This window comes from Lampetra fluviatilis, chromosome 41, assembly GCF_964198595.1.
Source record: "Lampetra fluviatilis chromosome 41, kcLamFluv1.1, whole genome shotgun sequence".
NCBI classification, from domain to species: Eukaryota; Metazoa; Chordata; class Hyperoartia; order Petromyzontiformes; family Petromyzontidae; genus Lampetra; species Lampetra fluviatilis.
Genome location: NC_136315.1, coordinates 5,974,062 through 5,993,444, shown reverse-complemented (window position 1 = coordinate 5,993,444; position 19,383 = coordinate 5,974,062). Strand labels below are relative to the sequence as shown.

General features: G+C 53.8%; 1 protein-coding gene across 1 annotated transcript in view; it reads right to left on the bottom strand.

The window, feature by feature from the left end:
- BMPR1B (bone morphogenetic protein receptor type 1B) overlaps nt 1-19,383 on the bottom strand; it is a 96,225-nt gene that overhangs the window by 16,770 nt on the left and 60,072 nt on the right. Inside the window, exons 3-7 of the mRNA XM_078875422.1 lie at nt 10,360-10,504; nt 8,441-8,543; nt 4,706-4,811; nt 3,146-3,236; nt 236-374 (exon numbers count right to left, since the gene is read on the bottom strand). Coding sequence (XP_078731548.1) covers nt 236-374; nt 3,146-3,236; nt 4,706-4,811; nt 8,441-8,543; nt 10,360-10,504 — 584 coding nt within the window. The remainder of the gene's footprint in view (nt 1-235; nt 375-3,145; nt 3,237-4,705; nt 4,812-8,440; nt 8,544-10,359; nt 10,505-19,383) is intronic.

The window sequence follows — 19,383 nt, the reverse complement described above, 5'->3', positions numbered from 1 at the left end:
GTGGCGGTGACGTCACCACGACGCTTGTGCCAGGCCATGTGCACCTTGAGGCCACGTGAAGTGTCGAACGCCCGCTGGCAGGAGGTCATGGGGCAGACCCAGTTGCCACGGGTCGACTGACCAAGATGACCGAGATGACTGGCTGATGCACCACCTGTGCCCCCTACTGTACCAACTTGCTATGCACATACACACACACGTATACACACACGTACACACGTGCCCACGTACGTACCAGCAGTGGGAGCCCTGAGCCGCTGCCGGAGCTCTGGCACTGATCGAAGAGGTCGCGGAGCGTCTCGCCGGGCGCGATGAACGTCTCGTGCTGCTCGGGGTCGAGAGCGTACGGCCGCAGCTCCGTCTGCTTCCTGTGCCTGCAGCCACGGCGGGGACACGGGGCGAGTGCGAGGTCGAGGGTGAGAGAAGGAGAGCGAGAGAGGGGAGAGAGCGAGGTGTGAGAGAGTGCGAGAGAGGGAGTGCAAAAGAGAGAGGGAGAGAGAGCGTGAGAGAGTGAGAGAGCGGTGGAGAGAATTCTAGATTTGAAGCTTTCGTGACTGCAAGGATTCATACTCTCAGTTCTTTCGGTGAAGTCACGTGGGTAAAAAAATGAAATTAAAATTAATAAAAATAAAATAATAAAATCACGACGTTTCGGAGGCAACACAAGTCTCCGTCGGTCCCACCTGATGACGGAGACTTGCGTTGCCTCCGAAACGTCGTGATTTTATTATTTTATTTTTATTAATTTTAATTTCATTTTTTTACCTATGTGACTTTACGGAAAGAACTGAGAGTACGGTGGAGAGAAGTAAACGCCAGACTGGGGGTCATGTGGCACAGTTTGTCGCCGGCTATCACAGAGTTCGGTCGTGTCACTACAGTTCTCTGCGGTGAGTACACGGTCTGTAAAAACAGCGGCGCTACTATGCCTCTCTAAATAAACTTGACGCCGAATCGCTTGGGCACGTACCGAGAATCAGAGGTGAATGGGACACCCGCCCTGTAACTAGCAGATGTCTCGGAATGGGAACGGGTTTAATGAGTGTTGATACACGTGGGAGGAAACCAGAGCATGAGCAAAGGGAAAAAGTTAATCCCATAAAAAAGTAACAGATGATATTAGTCCGTGCTTTGCTGTTCCGCCTTGTACGTAAGTTGAACATCTTTCGCACCGTACGGAGCCAACCGTGCTAATCGGAGGTACGCAGGAAGGTCAACAAACTAAACACAAACAGCAGTTGTAAACACGTGAGTTGGAATCGCACGAGTTTTCAATCTAGATTGAAAAGTGCATCGCTCAAGTGGGATTCCTGGCAAGGCAGTTCGTGGGCACATCCACAGCCATCGTGTGAGGAGGTGCACAACTCGTGTGAGGAGGTGCACAACTCGTGTGAGGAGGTGCACAACTCGTGTGAGGAGGTGCACAACGCGTGTGAGGAGGTTCACAACTCGTGTGAGGAGGTGCACAACTCGTGTGAGGAGGTTCACAACTCGTGTGAGGAGGTGCACAACGCGTGTGAGGAGGTGCACAACGCGTGTGAGGAGGTTCACAACTCGTGTGAGGAGGTTCACAACTCGTGTGAGAAGGTGCACAACGCGTGTGAGGAGGTGCACAACGCGTGTGAGGAGTGGTCCGCCAACCCTCACTGCTGCCGCAATAGTGCTGGATTCCAGGACACGTGTGGAGAGACAGCGCCCACCACTCACCACCCACCACTCACCACCCATCCACCACCACCACTCACCACCCACCACCACCACTCACCACCCACCACCACCCCTCACCACCACCCACCACCACTCACCACCACCACCCCACACCACCACCCACCACCACTCACCACCACCCACCACTCACCACCACTCATCATCATCCACCACCACTCACCACCCACCACCACTCACCAACCACCATCACCACTCACCACCCACCACCACCACCCACCACCCACCACCACTCACCACCACCCCTCACCACCCACCACCCACCACCCCTGACCACCCACCACCACTACCACTCACCACCCACCACCACTACCACTCACCACCCACCACCCCTCACCATCCACCACCCCTCACCACCCACCACCACCCACCACCCCTCACCACCCACCACCCCTCACCGCCCACCACCCCTCACCGCCCACCACCCCTCACCACCCACCACCACCCACCACCACTCACCACCCACCACCACTCACCACCCACCACCACTCACCACCACTCACCACCCACCACCACCCACCACCCACTCACCACCCACCCACCACCCACTCACCACCCACCCACCACCCACCACCACTCACCACCCACCACTCACCACCCACTCACCACCCACCCGACTAGGATATACGTTGTTAGACGGAGGTATATATATATACTTATCCATCACGTCGATTATCCAAACAACCTTTATTCGGCCCAAAAATGTGAACTGGAAACCCAATCATGCAGGTCCCCCCCCCCCCCCCCCGCTCTTCCGTGTGGGCGAGAGGAGGGAGGCCGAATGAATGATGCACACAGACGGACTAGCCAAGAGGCGGCTCATTCAGCGACCTTTCATTTAAGAGTCAGGCAAGCAGCGACAATGTCTACACACAATGACAAGGATCCCCCCGCCCCCGGATAGCCTCAACAGACTTGGGGCAAGTGCTGTTAGCGAGGGGTGCCTGTGACGGCTGGCACGGCACACGAGGGGGTGAGTGGCCAGCCACCACGCTCGGCCACCTTTGTCTCCCCAATGGCGATGTTTACCGCACACCGCACGCCGCACCGGGTACTCGTTTACGGCCGGGTCGATCTAGGGGAGGCCCAGGACCGGTTCAGATAGTCGTCACTGGCGCTGGTGGCCAGGAGGGGGAATCGAGCTCGGGTCACCGGGTTGGTAAGTGCAGCGTGCTAACCGCTGCACCACCGCTCCCCTAGACATGTACACGCACGTGTGTGTGTGCGTGCGTGCACCACACAGCGAAGCAAAGACCTCCCTCTGAGCGGTACGGATTGGTCGAGCACCGACAAAGGCCGCCGCACGGTGCACGCCGTGGGGGTGGCCGAGACCCATCGGCAACATTGCCCAGCCACCTTTGTCTCCCCCCCCCACCCCCCCCCCCCCACCGTGCTCCCCCAGCACCCCACCGTCTCTCACCTGAAGTAGAGGAAGAGGAAGAGTGAAAGTAGTCCCAGGACGCAGAGGCAGACGGTGAACAGCATCACCATGTGAGTCATGCTCAGGCCCACTGCAACATGGTGACGCACACACACACAGACAAAGATCACTCGTGTAGCCTTAACCAGACCTGTTGGGGCAAGTGCTGTTAAGGCCGGCACGGTACACATACCGTGTCAACCCATACGGTTTAACCCGGATTCTCGCGCAGGGAAATTTAGCTTTTCAGGTCCGTACGGCGTGCAGCCGTTTCAATGCGGGCAAAGTAAAAATGTCTATTTGTTTGTGTTTCTCCCTTGTGATGGGTCTTTCTAGGGTCAACGTTGAGATTTATAATGGCACGGGGTGACCAATGAGGTCTAAATTGGTCTGTAATAAGGTAGGGCACTGATAAGGGGTTGACAGGTGTGGGTACACAAGGTGGTGGGGTGACCAACACCACACCCGGCCGCCTTTGTCTCCCCAAGTGGCAATGTTTACACACTGCGCTGGACACTCAGTTGAGGCTGAGTCGACCTAGCGGAGGCCCAGGACCGGTTCAGATAATCGCCACCGGTGTTGGTGGCCGTGAACCGGGACTTGAACTCGGGTGGCCTGGCTCGTAGCGCTAACCCCTACGCTACCACACACACACGCAACATTAGCACGCGAACACGCGCACACACACCACTGTAAGAGAGCGCCTGTGGAGGTCGGCATGCCGGGGGCGAGGGGGTACAGGTCGTTGGGGCCGGTGCCACACGCCAAGGCCTGGGCCGTTGTTCGGCGTGCCGCCCTAATTTTAGGCCGAGTTGACCTATGTGAGACCCACGCTGTTTTCAGCGGCAGGTATCGATTGTCGTTGCGTGGCCACCACCATGATTTATACTGCCAGCAGCAGCAGCACCACCACCACCACGTGGAGATTTACTGGAAGGGTGTGCTGCATTCAGTGTATACGTGCAAGGCAAAGATCCCCCGTATACCCTGAACAGGCTGTCGGGGCAAGTGCTGTTAGTGAGCACCTATGAAGTCCGGCACGGCACACGAGGGGGTGGGTGGCCAGCACCACGCCCGACCGCCTTTGTCTCCCTAGCGGCGATGTTTACACACCGCACCAGGTACTCATTTGAGGCTGAGTTGACCTAGGGGAGGCCCAGAAGCGGTTCAGATAACCGTCACTGATGTTTGCCGTGAACGGGAATCGAACCCGGGTCGCCAGGTTCGTAGTGCAGCTCGCTAACCGCTACACTACCGCTCCCCACATGCAGGGACACACACACACGTGCAGGGACACACACACACGTGCTCAGGGACACACACACGTGCAGGGACACACACACACGTGCAGGGACACACACACACGTGCAGGGACACACACACACGTGCAGGGACACACACACACGTGCTCAGGGACACACACACACACGTGCAGGGACACACACGCACGTGCTCAGGGACACACACACACACGTCGAGACACACACGTGCAGACACACACACACACACGTTACAGGGACATACACAAACACATACGTGCTCAGGGACACACACCCTCACCTGGCTGGGGGGGTGGCGGTGGCAGCGTGGGTACGAGGTCCAGGTTGCAGTAGTTGTAGTCGGAGCAACACTCGATGGCTCGGCGAACTCGAGCCATCTTCGTGTCCTGCAGCGGCAGCGTGCTCACGGGTTAGCGACATGCGCTTGCTCTCGCCGGCGACGTGCGATAATCGAGAGAGAATTTGTACAACGTTCTCGAAGCGAGATTAATAAGATAAGGCGATGGTACACATGTACAGCGAAGTACGGACGGATAAACTCAAACTTACTCTTTGGTTCTTTCGGTGAAGTCACGTAGGTGAAAAGAAAAACGAATTCTTGCTGTGGTTGTCACGCCTGATGACGATTGCTTGTGTTGCAATCGAAACGTCGTGATTTAATTTACTTTTTTTTTCTCACCTAAGTGACTTTACCGAAAGAACCAAAGAGTATGGATTCTTGCAGTCACGAAAACTTCCAATCTAGAATAAACTCAAACTTGATTTGAAGCTTTCGTGACTGCAGGAATTACTCTTTGGTTCTTTCGGTAAACGTCACGTAGAAATAAAATAAAATAAATAATAGAATACGACGTTTCGTTTGCAACCCTTACTAGTGGGCTGTGTCGGGTGGTGGCGGGTTTAAATGACACATTTATATATTTATGCGATCTAACCCAAAAATCTCTATGATGAATGAACTCAAACTAAAAACTAAACGTTTTATTTTCCCAGGTAAGGCCCACTGAGCTACATAGTTCTTTTTCAGAAGCGACCTGGCCACAAATGATAGCTCAACGAAGTGGCTTATCGCGTGGAAATGTATAGCAGCCAAACACTTCAAATGCATGTTGATTCTATAATGTGAAGAGAAAAACCGGAGGACCCTGAGAAAAATCCACGCAAACACAGGGAGAGAGACACGCAAACTCCAAATATACAGCAGCAGGCGTCAGGGTCGGGATCGAACCCACGACCTCCTGTATACCAGGCGAGGTAGTTAACATCTCGCCACCGTACTGCCCATATCATCCGTCCCTTTTGCAACGGGACAGAGCGTTACCCCCTGCCACACGTGGGATTTCTCCCGGTGCTCCCCCTTTTCCGCCAACACGTATGAACTAATTTACTGGCTGAAAACATCTTGATATATGGAGGACTGCAGAGCTCACCGTCTCACAGCCTTCCAGCTCGTCTGCGATCGCTCGGCGATGGTGAGGTGCCACTCGCATGAACGACGCCACGTATACATATAAACATAAAACTAAACTAAACAATGAAACGTTTCATGATTTCAACAGCACTAACAGTGCAGCTGTTGATCGAAGGTCACGCGAAATAAAAACGTCACGCGTTTACATTCGTAAACACGGAAGAGAAAGTCGTGGATGCGCGTGGATTCTGGAAGGCTGTTCCACCGCTCGTTTGGTCCCGGAGAGCGTTAAATTAGCGACGACAACGCCACACGTCGAGCCGGGCGATGAGACGACGTCACAGCGACGTCACAGCGACGTCACAGGGAGGGGAGAGCTGACGTGAGCGCTGCTTTTCCCGCACCTCCGATTGGCGCGGCTGGCTACGCACGGTGCGAAAGACGTTCATTGCAGAGTACGTAACGTCGTCGAGCGAGTCCTTTCAGCGCCGGTGTGTGATGTCACCACATTGGCCGAAAAGGCTTTTCTAATCAGCGACGGTATTTTAAATCGCCGAGTTTCGGATCACCCTTCGATAAATTCAGCCGCGTTCGTTGTTGGATGTGTCGAGAATTCACAGCGCAACTTTACACTGAATACTGAATTTTATATTTTTTTCGCCAAATTTTGGACGAGCCTACGATAAATTCGGCCGCGTTTATTATGATTATTATAGGGCAAGCCGCCAATTCTCAGCGCAAGTTTACACTTAAGATTTAACTTTACATCGGATAACCTTTGACGGACAGGGGCCTCATGCATTATCGGTTTCAACCCTGGCCGAAAAGCGTTATATATTTTTCCAAGAAACAACTAAAAACAAATAAAACCACGATCCTGCAACAAGCGCGCCGCGCCAAACGATCGACAGAACAGCGCGGGTCGGCGTTCGAGTGGACAGGCGGCCGGGCGAGAGCGAGCGGAGCGATTCCACCGTTGGAAGAGTGGCGTCAGCGTCCGCGCGGACAAACGAATCCGATTGACGGCCGCAGGAATTTACGACGACGGCCGCTGACGTCACTTGGCTCGCCCGGTTGCAGAAATCCAGGTGCTGCGTGACTCTCGCTATCCGGAGCCCATCGCTAATGCAAATGTTTGTGTGGTGGGCTGCTGTGATTAACCACCGTACCCCCCACGAACTCCCCCCCCCCCCCCGTGTGTTTGCAGTGAGATTTTTTTTTTTACAGCAGGCCACGTGCAAATAAACCCAGGTGAACGTACGAAGGGGAGAGTGGGACGACAAACGTAGAAATAAATAAATGCATTCATCACAAGGCGCCATATCTGATATCTCGATTGCCTCTATCCCTAGAAGCAGGTGCGTCTCGGTGAGCTGTCGCGATATCCTGTTCGGACAAATGTCAGCGTTGTTATGGTGGCTGCAAAGTGATTATTTTCGTCTTGAAAGTTTTTCCCCCCCGGGTTCTTGAAACTGGCAAAAATGAGAGGCTTTAGCGGGCAGTTGGGAGGTTCTTAAGTAAACAGCAGTGTGGATTAAAACTAAAATAATTATCGACTTGGGGAGTATGAAAGTGGTGGAACAGTTTTTTTTATGGCATGGAATCGGTGATGCACCGTGCTTTAAACCGAGCGACCCGAGTTCAATCCCAGGACATGGCTAACATCTGTGGCGAGCGAAACGTGAACCGGCCGTGGGCGGCATCGCCAACTAAACCTAAACTATAAACTATTTTTATTTTACCAGGCAAGGCCCACTGAGCCAGAAAGCTTTTTTTTCAGAAGCCACCTGGCCACAAACGATAGCTCAACGGAAGTGGCTCATCACGTGGAAATGTACAGCAGCCAAACACTCTGAACGCGTGATGTCGATTCTAAATGTGGAGGGAAAAACCGGAGGACCCGGAGAAAAATCCACACGACCACGTGGAACAGAGACACGCAAACCTCCTGCATACCAGGTGAGGTAGTTAACATCTTATTCATAATCAACGTTTTTGGGTTTAGATCGCGTTATTTATAAATGTGTCGTAACCCTCCACCACCCGACATGGCCAATCAGTAAAACAGTGTCACGTTGACAAAAGACAAATAGTTCACTGCTTTAGCCCACCGGTGTGTTGAAGCGTGAAACCACAACATTTACAATTTTTGAGTACTGTGACGTTTCGCTGGTAATTGCATCCACCATCATCGGGCAATTCGCCAGAATGGTGAGGCTCCGCTCTGGCTCCCGGTCTTAAATAGAGCATCTTGCCAACGTGCCGCCCACATCATCGGTCCCTTTTGTCCGGGACAGAGGTGGCAGCAAGCTCGACCGTGCCCGACACCGTTCCGCGACGCGCCTCCTGACGTCCGGCGGCGTCGACGGGGTCGGCACGGACGGCGGGTGAAGCCGTTCCCGAGCGATATCGCGCGTCTCGAGCTCACGCGTTGACGACGGCCGGCGGGAAACGTTCATCGCCTGCACGCGACGATCTTCTCGACGGGATAATTCGAAGGCTTTGACGTCGCTATATCCGTACGACGGAAGAAGACGAAGGAGGAAGAGGATGGGAATAGATCGTGGCGAGCGGGCGGCAGTGTGTGCGGGCGGTTGCTCTCACCCGGCACTGGAAGTCGGAGCCTTCCTTCTGCACGCAGCCCGAAGTCACCACCACGTCGCCCGACTCATCCTCCTCGATGATCGTGAAGCACTGCCCGTTGGTCCTGTTTCAGTTTTGTTCCAACCAACGAGAAGAACGAGAAGAATGAGCGGATTTCACTTTCGGGCGCCAAAGTGCCGCCCTCCCATCTGCCCCGCCCCCACCCCGCCCCCTACGGTGTGGATCCGAGTCGGCTCCAACGGATCTGGGAGATAGCTCCGTGGTTTCCGGCTTCCGCGCGCCGTTCCCTAACACGACGGAGCCCAGCGCCGCTCCCGCGAGGGGTCCCGAGTGACGTTTCACTTCGTGACGACGGCAGCGACGGTGGCAGCGCACGCAAGGAGACAAATCGGGGAAGTCAGGGGGGGAAATTATGTCGAAAAAATCCGTTGCAGGATTGCCGCGTGTTGGACGCCCCTCTATGCAGCAGGGCGTGTGTGGGGTAGCGCTCCGATTGGCACGGTGGTTGGCTACGTACGGTGCGAAAGAAGTTCGACGCACGTGCGCATGTACATGATCGCTGCCCCTGGCGGTCCCCCTTGGGAGAGGCGGCAGCGAGGGCATTGGATTGGTGGAGATGAGAATTGCGATGCGCGTGAAGGCTCCGAGTTGTGATGACGTGCGTGTACGGAACCGGGAGAAAAAGTACAAATAAAATAACTTCATCTTTACCGAGGCTCGCACCAGGGCACGCGGGAGGGCGTGTGGCACAGTTTGGCGCCAGCTACCGTAGGTGTGCGGTGGTCGTGTCGCCGCGGTTCTCTGCGGCGAGCGATGTCTTTAAAAACAACGGCGCTACTACGCCTCCCTAAATGAAATGAACGCCGAGCCGATTGCCTTTTCCGAGATTCCCCTTCAGTTCTTAGTCTCGCCATGGGACGGACTGCTCGATTTTTATCGTGCTTAAGCGATTCGGTAAGAGCGATTCCTCAGCCAAAGCGCGTTTTTCGCTGAGCGCGGCAATTACTCCCCAGCGACGCATATCCTGCCTCGTCAAACGAGGAACTCCGAACCCCGTAATTTCCCTCCTTGTGACGCGCACGAGTGGTGCGGTCGCTCACAAACGCGGCCTCCTCCATGCCGTACGGGCGAGCGGGTGGACCAATTGCCGGGCTTTAGGATCGGTGGTGGGGGGGGGGAGTAATGTAATAAAGTTCACCTTTCGCAATGTTTAGAGCGTGTTGGCAGGTGCTCGCTGTGTGCGCCGATATCGGCCGCTGTGTTTGGCGAGTGCGTGCCGTGGCTGCTGCCTGCGGTTTGTGCAGCGAGGTGTCAGCCAAAGCGTTTGTAAATAGACGCATGTGTGTGTGTGCGTGCGCGTGCGACTGTGTGACTGTGTGTACGCGCGGGGCGAGTGGTGGCGCAGCGGTTAGCACGTTGCACTATGAACCTGGCGGCCCGAGTCTGATTCCCGAACTCGGGTCACCGAGTTAGGTGCTGCTCGCTAACAGCACTTGCCCCACAACAGGCTGTTACAGGATAAACGGGCCACCTTTCTGTTTGTGAGTGTGGTGATGCCGATGGTGGCGTTTGTTTTCCAGGTAGGCATGCGAGTGTGCGGTTGGGGTAGCAGTGGTGGTGGCAGTCGGACGAGTGAGTGTGGGGTGGGGAGGAAGGTGAGCGCGTGGTGAGCGTGGCGGGCGCGTGGTGAGCGTGGCGAGCACGTGGTGAGCGTGGCGAGCACGTGGTGAGCGTGGCGAGCACGTGGTGAGCGTGGCGAGCACGTGGTGAGCGTGGCGAGCACGTGGTGTGCGCGTGGCGAGCGCGTGGTGAGCGTGGCGAGCACGTGGTGAGCGTGGCGAGCGCGTGGTGAGCGTGGCGAGCGCGTGGTGAGCGTGGCGAGCACGTGGTGTGCGCGTGGCGAGCGAGGCTCTGCATACCGGCAGGTGCCGTTGACGTTGCTCTCGGGGCAATGGTGCGAGCAGAGGCACCACAGGGAGCCCAGGACGTGGTCCGGCGCTGGCGTGGGGGCGTCCTGCTGGGCCCTCACCGCTCCCCCACGCAGCACTCCGTCCAGACCCTCGCCTGCGCGCGCAAACACAAAGATCCCCCGCGTAGCCTTCAGCAGGCCGTCGGGGCAAGGGCTGTTCGCGTGCGCCTTGAGTAGGGCGCTAGGGTGCACCGATCCGAGGGGGCGTAGTCGACCCAGGGGAGGTCCAGGACCGGTTCGGATGTTCGTCACCGGTGTGGGCCGTGAGCGGGACTCGAACTCGGGCGGCTGCACCACGCGGCAATGTTCATTAGTCAACACCTTCTACTTCGCCCAAGTCTGCCGTGGTGTGACGTGGGGTGAGCTGGCTCAATCTCCTGGCAAGGCAGCTGAAAGAATGGTGCGTCAATGGTAGTGATGAATGTACTTGTGGTGATGGTGGTGGTGATGATGGTGGTAGTGAGTGATGGTGGTGGTGGTGGTGATGATGATGGTCGTGATTGGTATTGGTTGTGGTGATGATGGTGGTAGTGCTGGACGTTGGTGGTGGTGATGATGGTGGAAGCGGTGGAGATGGTGGTGGAGATGATGATGATGGTGGTAGTGAGTGGTATTGGCGGGCAGCAGTGGTATGTCACCCACTCATCGTTATCGCTGAATAAGAGAGAGAAATAGAATTTGCTCACGACGCAATCACAAATTGCTAACGACCCATTTCTGCACTTGGACGGCTGCGGGGAACGGAAAAAGACCCCCACCCCCCACACACTGGATGAAAGGAATGAGGAAGAGGGAAGCTTTCACAAACACAAAATTACCAACCCCCACTCCCCCCACATCCAACTCCCCTCACCATAAAAAAATTTACCCGTAAAAACAAAGTTTTTCACTCTAAATCCTTTATATGCGTGGCGGCTAGAGTCCTCTCGTCCTCTGGCTTGAGATGGCTGCCACCTATGGGTCAGATGATTGTCTTCCAGCATTAAGCAATTGGTAATTAAATATTTTAAAAAATTTCCCTAAACAGTTAAAATTTTGGAATTTTTTTTTCACGAAAATTAATTGTCACGCACAACGAGTCTGTGTGGAAAATGTCAGCTCGATTGGATCACGGGAAGTGGGTTAAAAAACGACCGAAAGATTTGCACGGTCGTAAGCAAGCAAGCAAGCACACAAGCACGCAAGCAAGCGAACTTAATGTAAAGGATTTAAAAAAACAAAAACTGGCTGTCCATTCGCCTCGACTTCTGATCAGCGCAAAAACACACAAAGCCAATTCTCGTCACGAGCATGGAACGGGTCACAGATGCCGCAAGTCCGCAGGTCCCACGGCAAAACTCCCAAAATACACTGCAGGCAATCTGGGCAAACCGGTCACGTAAGCGAGCCTCCTCCTCACTTGAATTCACCAGGGCCAGTAGTAAAAAGTTGTACTTAACGCGTTCGTGTAAAAAGGTTTACTGTGATAAGGTTTTGTGAGCTGCTCCGCTCCTGTGCGGATATCGTGTCTTTCACAAGGTCACCGAGAAGAATCTATTTTCTCATATTTGTCCTGTTGTTTTTTTTACACCAATCTTTAGCGTCTGTTTATTTGTCTTTTGTTTTGTTAGGCCCTTGGTCGATCCACTGCTGGATGTAGCGCATCACCACGGTAAGAGGGGGCGAGGAACTGGTTCAGAATTGACTAACAAAACGGCCATGATGCACTTTTCAGAGGCAGTGTTTTTATTTTCTGTAAGTTCTTGGAAATATGCTGAATGTGCCCGAGGTGCCAATAAAGTGATTGAAATGTGATCACACGTGCGGTGAGATGTTAACTACCTCGCCTGTTACGCAGGCACATTTGGAGTTTGCGTGTCCCTCTCCCCGTGGTCGCGTGGATATTTTTTTTCTTTCCGGGCCCTCCCGTTTCTTCCCCGTCCACATTTAGAATCAACATCGCGAGTGTTTGGCTACGATACATTCCCACGTGATGATGACAAGCCACTCCGTGGAGCTATTATTTGTGGCCACGTCGCTTCCGAAAAATATCTCCTACGGCGCCAGTGGGCATTACCTTGTAAAATAAAGTTTGTTGATTGTGTGGTGGGTAGTGGGGGGTGGGTGTGGGGGGAGGTGATGGGGTGTGGGGGGAGGGAGAGCGCAGAGCTTTGGGGACCGACCCAAGTGACCCGTGACCTCTCCATCCCCTGGGGTGTGAAATATCAGAGCTCCACGTAAATCCGTCTCCCTTTTGTTTGCTCAGGCGGGAGGAGGAGAGGAGGGTGGTTGGTAGTGGTGGTGGTAGTGGTGGTAGTGGTGGTGGTGGCCACTGGGAAGAACACGGAGGAGAATAACAGCGGTGCAGGGGGTGGCGAACGGCATAAAGGAACACATCACGGGCAGGACGCGACAAACGCGTGGGGGTTGCGTGGGGGTGGAGAGCAACGCCGAAGCCGACTCTTGACAACAACCGCGGTGGCGGTTGCCCAGCGTCTCTCTCCCCATCTCTCCGTCTCTCTCTCTCTCATCCGTGCGGCGTGTGCCGCTTTGCATGTCGAACTTCTTTCGCGTCCTACGCAGCCCACCGCGCCAAGCGGAGGTGCGGACACGCCGTTGTCGAGTCTCACGTCGCCGGTTGGAGGGTTGTGGTGGTCGATAAAATGGGCACCACAATGTGTGGGGACGTGGAGGAGGGGTGGGGGTGAGTCAACAGCGGGTGTCCTGTGGAAAGCCTCGTCCCCGCCATGGCAATGTCGAGTGTCCATCCCTGGTTCAGGGCACATTCGAGCAGGACATCGCTTCACGCGACTTTCGCTGCACACCTATGGAATGAACAACTGGCCTGCCTGCCTGCCCTGGAGATCGTGGTTGTGGTCAGCACCTGTCTCTTGTTTAACTTGGGGGTGGGGTTACGATTTGTTTTTTTTTCCCCCTCCTACATAACCCTCCCCCCTCCTCCTTTATGTCACCCTCCACCCCACCCCCCTCATCCTCTCCCCCCAACCCCCCTGAGCTTTTTGTTTTATAACTCATCGCTGTGTGCGCCCTTTGGCCCTGAAGTCACACACACACTCTGTGGTGGTGAAACACTCACTCACACTGTGGTGGTGAAACACTCACAGTCTGAGGCCACACTCACACACTTCGTGGTGGCCGAAGGAATGCAAAACCTGCAGCAAATAAAAAATTAAGTGAAAATAAATATGTAAACGCCAGTCACGAAGGTGGGGAAGTTTTTGTTTGTTACGCACGCATCTTCGCGGGGCGTGCGCGTGCACATGCGTGTGCACGCGCACACGCATGTGCACGTGCACATGCGAGTGCACGTGCACATGCGTGTACACTATCACGCGCAGACTGTTGGGGCAAGTGCTGTTAGCAAGCGCCTATGAAGGCCGGCATGACACTCGAGGTGGTGGGGGTGAGCAATACCACCCTGGGCCGCCTTTGTCTCCCTAATGCTGATGTTTACACACCGCGCCGGGTACTCATTTGAGGCCGAGTCGACCTAGCGGAAGCCCACGCACGACCGGTTCAGGTATTCGCCACCAATGTTGGCCGTGAGCGGGAATCGAACTCGGGTCGCCAGGATTCTTTGTGTAGTGCGCTAACCACTACGCCACCGCTCCCCACACATGCATACGCACGCACGTGCATATAAACGTGCATGAATGTGCTTACACGCACAACATGCTAATACAAACACACGCCTACACAGGCATCACGTACATGCATATATATATGCATGTGAGTGTGTGCACGTGCACACACTGGCAGACACACGCGCACACACGCGCGCACACTCTCACACTCTCACACACACTCACAGATGCACGCGCGCACGGCAAGCTTGGCAGGTGTCGTTGGGTTCTGGATGAGTCGACGGATTTACGACTAGAACGAGGTTTTTCAACGGCTCTGTCAAAGAAAGCATTCGGCAGTTTTATATTTAGTTTTTGTGTTTACTTCAAAAAAAGCTCGCACACACACACGCGCACGCGCGCCCACACGCACACACACACAACGTGCCAGGCGGATTATCGCACCATGGGGCTTTGCGAGAGACGTTGGCGCAAATGGGGGAAGACCTTCATCCCAGACCATGACGGACGATGATGATGATGACGATCGTAACGATGATGACGATAACAGAGCTGCCGCGTAGGTGACATCCTGAGGACGGCGGCACTGATGATGATGAGCTCACATTGGGGAAAGGCCTTCATCCAGCAGTGGACTGACCATGCCTTATGACAATATCTTGCGTTCATTCACACACACACACGCTTCCTGGATTCGTCGCAATTAATGAATTAGTTTTATTATTTATCATCAGAGCTTTGTGGCGGTCTCCAATCGCGCTACCTGGATTTGGCCCGCTCGCTCGGTTATATAGCAACGATTCTCACCAAACGTACACGCCACGCAGCGTCATCATTAAATAAGTTAGCACATTTATATATATATACGTGGCACACGCTTGCTGCTTCAGTAATCATCATCGTCATCGTCTTGATCAGCCATTGTCCATCCACTGCTGGCTGATGGACTCCCCACAAAGCCACCATGAATCCGCCCGCGGTCCTGTGACGCCACAGTCGAACTCACTCCTGCGCATCAAAAACCGCTCTCATTGCTCCGATATCTCCGTGGCGGCCGCCCTCTGCCGCGTGGTCTCTCCTTTCGCCACGAGCCACACTACCTCGACGACCTCGCCAAGGGGCACGAAGCATCACGCGAACCTCGGGTCATCCACGACGGCTCGGCCATCGGACAAAGACGGGGGTCGCCGCATCATCGCGCGGCGCTTTCGGATGCGCGAATCGCAGAAGTGAACGCGGAGTTCGGCACGGTGCCCGACGGACGATTCGAACCACAATAGCTCGCTCATCTCGTCAAGAAGCACAAAGCATCACGCAAACCTCCGGTCATCCTCACAGTAGCAGCAGCAGCCGCTGTTGGCTGGCCGCCGAACAAAGATGGTCAACGGGATGGCGCTCATTCAGATGCGCTTCTGCGGCCGTCTGGAACGCTCTTTCCTATCCGATATTAGGTTGCCCGCTGGAATGGTACACTTTTAAATAATCGAGATTGAAATACTTTTTCTGTAAAACTGCTTGTTGTTGCGTTTCGTTTGTTGTCCTTCCCCCGCACCTCTGATTAGCGTGGTTGGCTAGGTACGGTGTGAAAGAAGTAAGTTCAACATAAATATACAGTAGATCATCGATTATCCGGTAGCTTCGGGTGGGTGGGGGAGGAGCCGGATTTTTTAAAACGCCGGATAATCACTACGTCATTATTCAAAATAATTTAGTCTTGCACATTCTTGCATGACATGTTTTATGGGTGTTGTATTTTAGTTTTCTTTGAGTGTATTTAAATGTGTTTACTACAGTACTGGCAAAATCAGCATCACCACCACCACCACCACCACAGAATTAATTCCCTTATGAAGGAAGAGAGCCGGGGGGTCCCTTTGTCATGCGCAGGAGGGCGAGAGCCTTGCTCCTGCCCTGGCACACGGTGAAAAGACGCCCAGATCGAAGGACACACAGAAGGCGGCGAGGGGGCACGAGAGAGGCGGCAGAGGGTTTGAAAACGCTTAATGAAGCGACGTTAATCCCCCGGAGTGTGAGGCCGGAGTGTTCTGACGAAGGGGGTGGTGGTGGTGGTGGTGTGGGGTGCGTGATGAGAAGTTCGGCACAACAGGGGGGAGGGTCACGATGGGTCATGGAGAGGGGGCGGCAGGGGGCGGCCATGTGGTGGGTGAGGAGGTTTGTCTCCTTCTAACAACCAATCGCACTGTGCCCCTGCAGCCCTCACAGAACCATGAGAATCTTGATTGAGACTGGAGAAATCCGATGATCTGTGGAGCTCTTTTTAACAGACGCCCAAGCAGGGGCGGGTCAGAAAGTTACAACAAACGATACAAAAAGAACAATCCATCATCATCATCATCTTCATCGCCATCAGTAACCGGGCCGCCGCCTGTGCCTGTCACCACCACTGAAGCGCTGTTGCTGTGCACACGTGGATGCGTCGAATCCATCTGTGCGGGGAGCTCGTGGCGTGTGATCGTCCTCGTTTAGCGATCGCGATGTACTGCTCTACAGCGTGGCCACTTAGCTGGGGGCTCTGGTGGTGTATGTACGTCCGTTGAACTTCTTTCGCACCGTACGTAGCCAACCATTGCTTATCGGAGGTGTGGCGTAAACTCTCGCCATGGTGACCTCCTGCGGACGGCGGCACCGACGACGAAACACGACGGTGCCGAGCTCGCATCGATGGTCGTGGCCGAACATCCCAATGTAGCGGGACCCTCCTGAGAGAGTCCCGACGTCCATTGAGGCGTCGTAGATGAGGCGGGGTTAAAGGCGCAGCCCTGCAACGTCTTGCCCACGCCCACTGCTGGCGGATCGGCCCCCACCAACAGGCGGTGGCTTTAGAGAGTGCCTCTCGAGGGAACTTGGCCTACTCTTCCACGCTGGCCCAGGTGGACAGAGGATTTAATCAACTTTCACCATTGCTTCAAGTGCCGTGCCGGGAGATTGAACCGGTTGACCTCTGGATTGCAAGTCCAGTGTGGTCATTCATTGTGCCACGGCACTATGGAGTTACCAATTTCTTGATTTTATTTTATTTTACAAGGTAGGGCCCCCACTGAGCAGCTATGTGGCTCTTTTTCAGAAGCGACCTGGCCACAAATGATAGCTCAACGAAGCGGCTTACCATCATGTGGAAATTTATAGCGGCCAAATACTTTCAACGCATTTTCTAAATGTGGAGGAAAAAAACAGATGACCCGGAGAAAGTGATCACGGGGAGATACACACAAACTCCAAATATACAGGCATCATGGCCGGGATCGATCCCACCACCTCCTGTATACCAGGCGAGATAGTTAACATCTCCTACCATGGCACCCTTCATAAATAAACCAAAGACAACATCATGATGATCATGACCATCATCATAACGAAACGTGAAATAAATATTCAGAATTAACTAGACGAATATTCCAACTGTTTTGAAAGCGCGTAAAAATAAGCAAAATGTGGTTGGATTTTTAGTTTTACTTTTATGTTTCTCTCTCCCTGGTGGCCTCTCTCTGGATTTGTTTGTTTATTTTCATGAAACCGAGGGAGCGCTTTTATCTTTTTTCTGTTTCTGGAGCTACCACCAAACTTTGTAGACGAAGACTGAAGCATCTCGGAGGCCAGGGTGAATTCTTTTTTCAAAAAGGGACACCCCCCCCACCCTCGAAAAGTGGTATATAGGAGGTCGTGGGTTCCATCCCGACCCTGACGCCTGCTCTGTATTTGGAGTTTGCGGTGTCTCTCTCCCCACGGTTGCGTGGATCTTTCTCCGGGTGCTCTGGTTTTCCCCTCCACATTTAGATTCAACATAATGCGTTTAGCGTATTTGGCTGCTCTACATTTCCCTGTGATGATAAGCCACAACGTTGAGCTATCATTTGTAACCAGGTCGCTTCTAAAAAAGATCTATATTGGTCAGTGGGCCTTTGCTGGTAAAATAAAAAGATTAGGTTAAGTTTAGTTTCACAAACCAGGTCGCTTCACAAAGAGAGCGATATATCTAGCTCAGTAGGCCTTACCTGGTCAATTTAAAGCAAGTTTAGTTTAAATCGTTTAAAAGTAAACAGACAGACGGAAAAAAACAACTCACCGCGAGGGGCAATGGAGCTGACAACGAAAAGAAACCCACGTGTGGGGCGGACACGAAGCATTACAGGAAATAATAAACGGCCACACCGAGAGCCAGCGGGAATTTGCCGGCAATTAAAGCACTCAAGGCGGAGTTCCACGGCCGTCACTCCACCGATCCGGCCTGCGGTTTGGTTGAACCCACCATCCTCATCCTCATCCCTGCCTGCCGAGAGAAGCAATCATTTGCAACAATTATCTGCACCAAACAAACTGAATGGAGCGAGGCTCCCCCTGTGCATGACAAAGGGCCCCGCTCTCTTCCTTCGCAAGGCAATTAATTATTTGGTGATGCTGCTGCTGCTGCTGATTTGGCAGTATATATGCACGTGTGTTGTACTTCAATCGGAGGTGCCGGTGGAAGAACAAACTTAACACAAAAAGCAGTTCCAAAGAAATTAGTTTTAAATCTCGATTTGAAAGTGCAAAGCTCCAGTGTACTGTTCAGTGAAACTCCCCTTAGCCCAATGATCATAAAGAACCAGACTTAGCGAGGTGCCCTTCATGATCCTTGGGACAAGGTAAAGGCGTAGCCCTGCAATTACTTCCTTAGGCCACTGCTGCCGGAAAAAAATCCTTCGCTCGAGCGCCAGCGATGGGTGACCCAGCCGAGTTGATGGGCCATAAGAGCGGCCCTCCATCGCCTCGGCAGACCGCAAGCTCGACATCGTGCGTGGACACTCATCGTGACCCTCACGCGCCGCCCTTAGAGCGACCTTGTTCATTGCAAGGCCCCGCAGGACACTGCCAGCCCCTTGATGGCCTTTAGTGCGGCCCCTGACATGCGGCTCTCACCAGTACACAAATGTGAGAACACCCCCCCCCCCCACCATCGTGCTGTCAAACCCCAATCGTTTTCAAAGACACCGACGTCTTATCGGCCAAAGTGTCCCCCCTCTCTGAAAATGAGTGAAGACCACTGGGCGAGGTACACCGAGACCAGGCCACCACGAGGAGCTCCACCGGACACACGCGCTTGCCCACCACTGCTCTAGAGGAAGCTGCAGAGTTCACTCTATCAAGAGTCTATCTCATTGGGACGCTGTCTTTCCGACAGACCTGTTCTTCACCTGAGGACGGCTGCTTGCGTTGTGGCCGAAACGCCGTGAGAATTGTATTTTATAATGTTTTATTTTTGTTATTTTATTATTTCCCTTCTACGTGACTTTACCGAAAGAACCAAGAAGAAGAGTCTATCTGGCCAATTCTTCCACACCGACTCGAGACGGTTTTTTTAGGTGTGAGAGGTGACCGGGGTGCATGCGTAA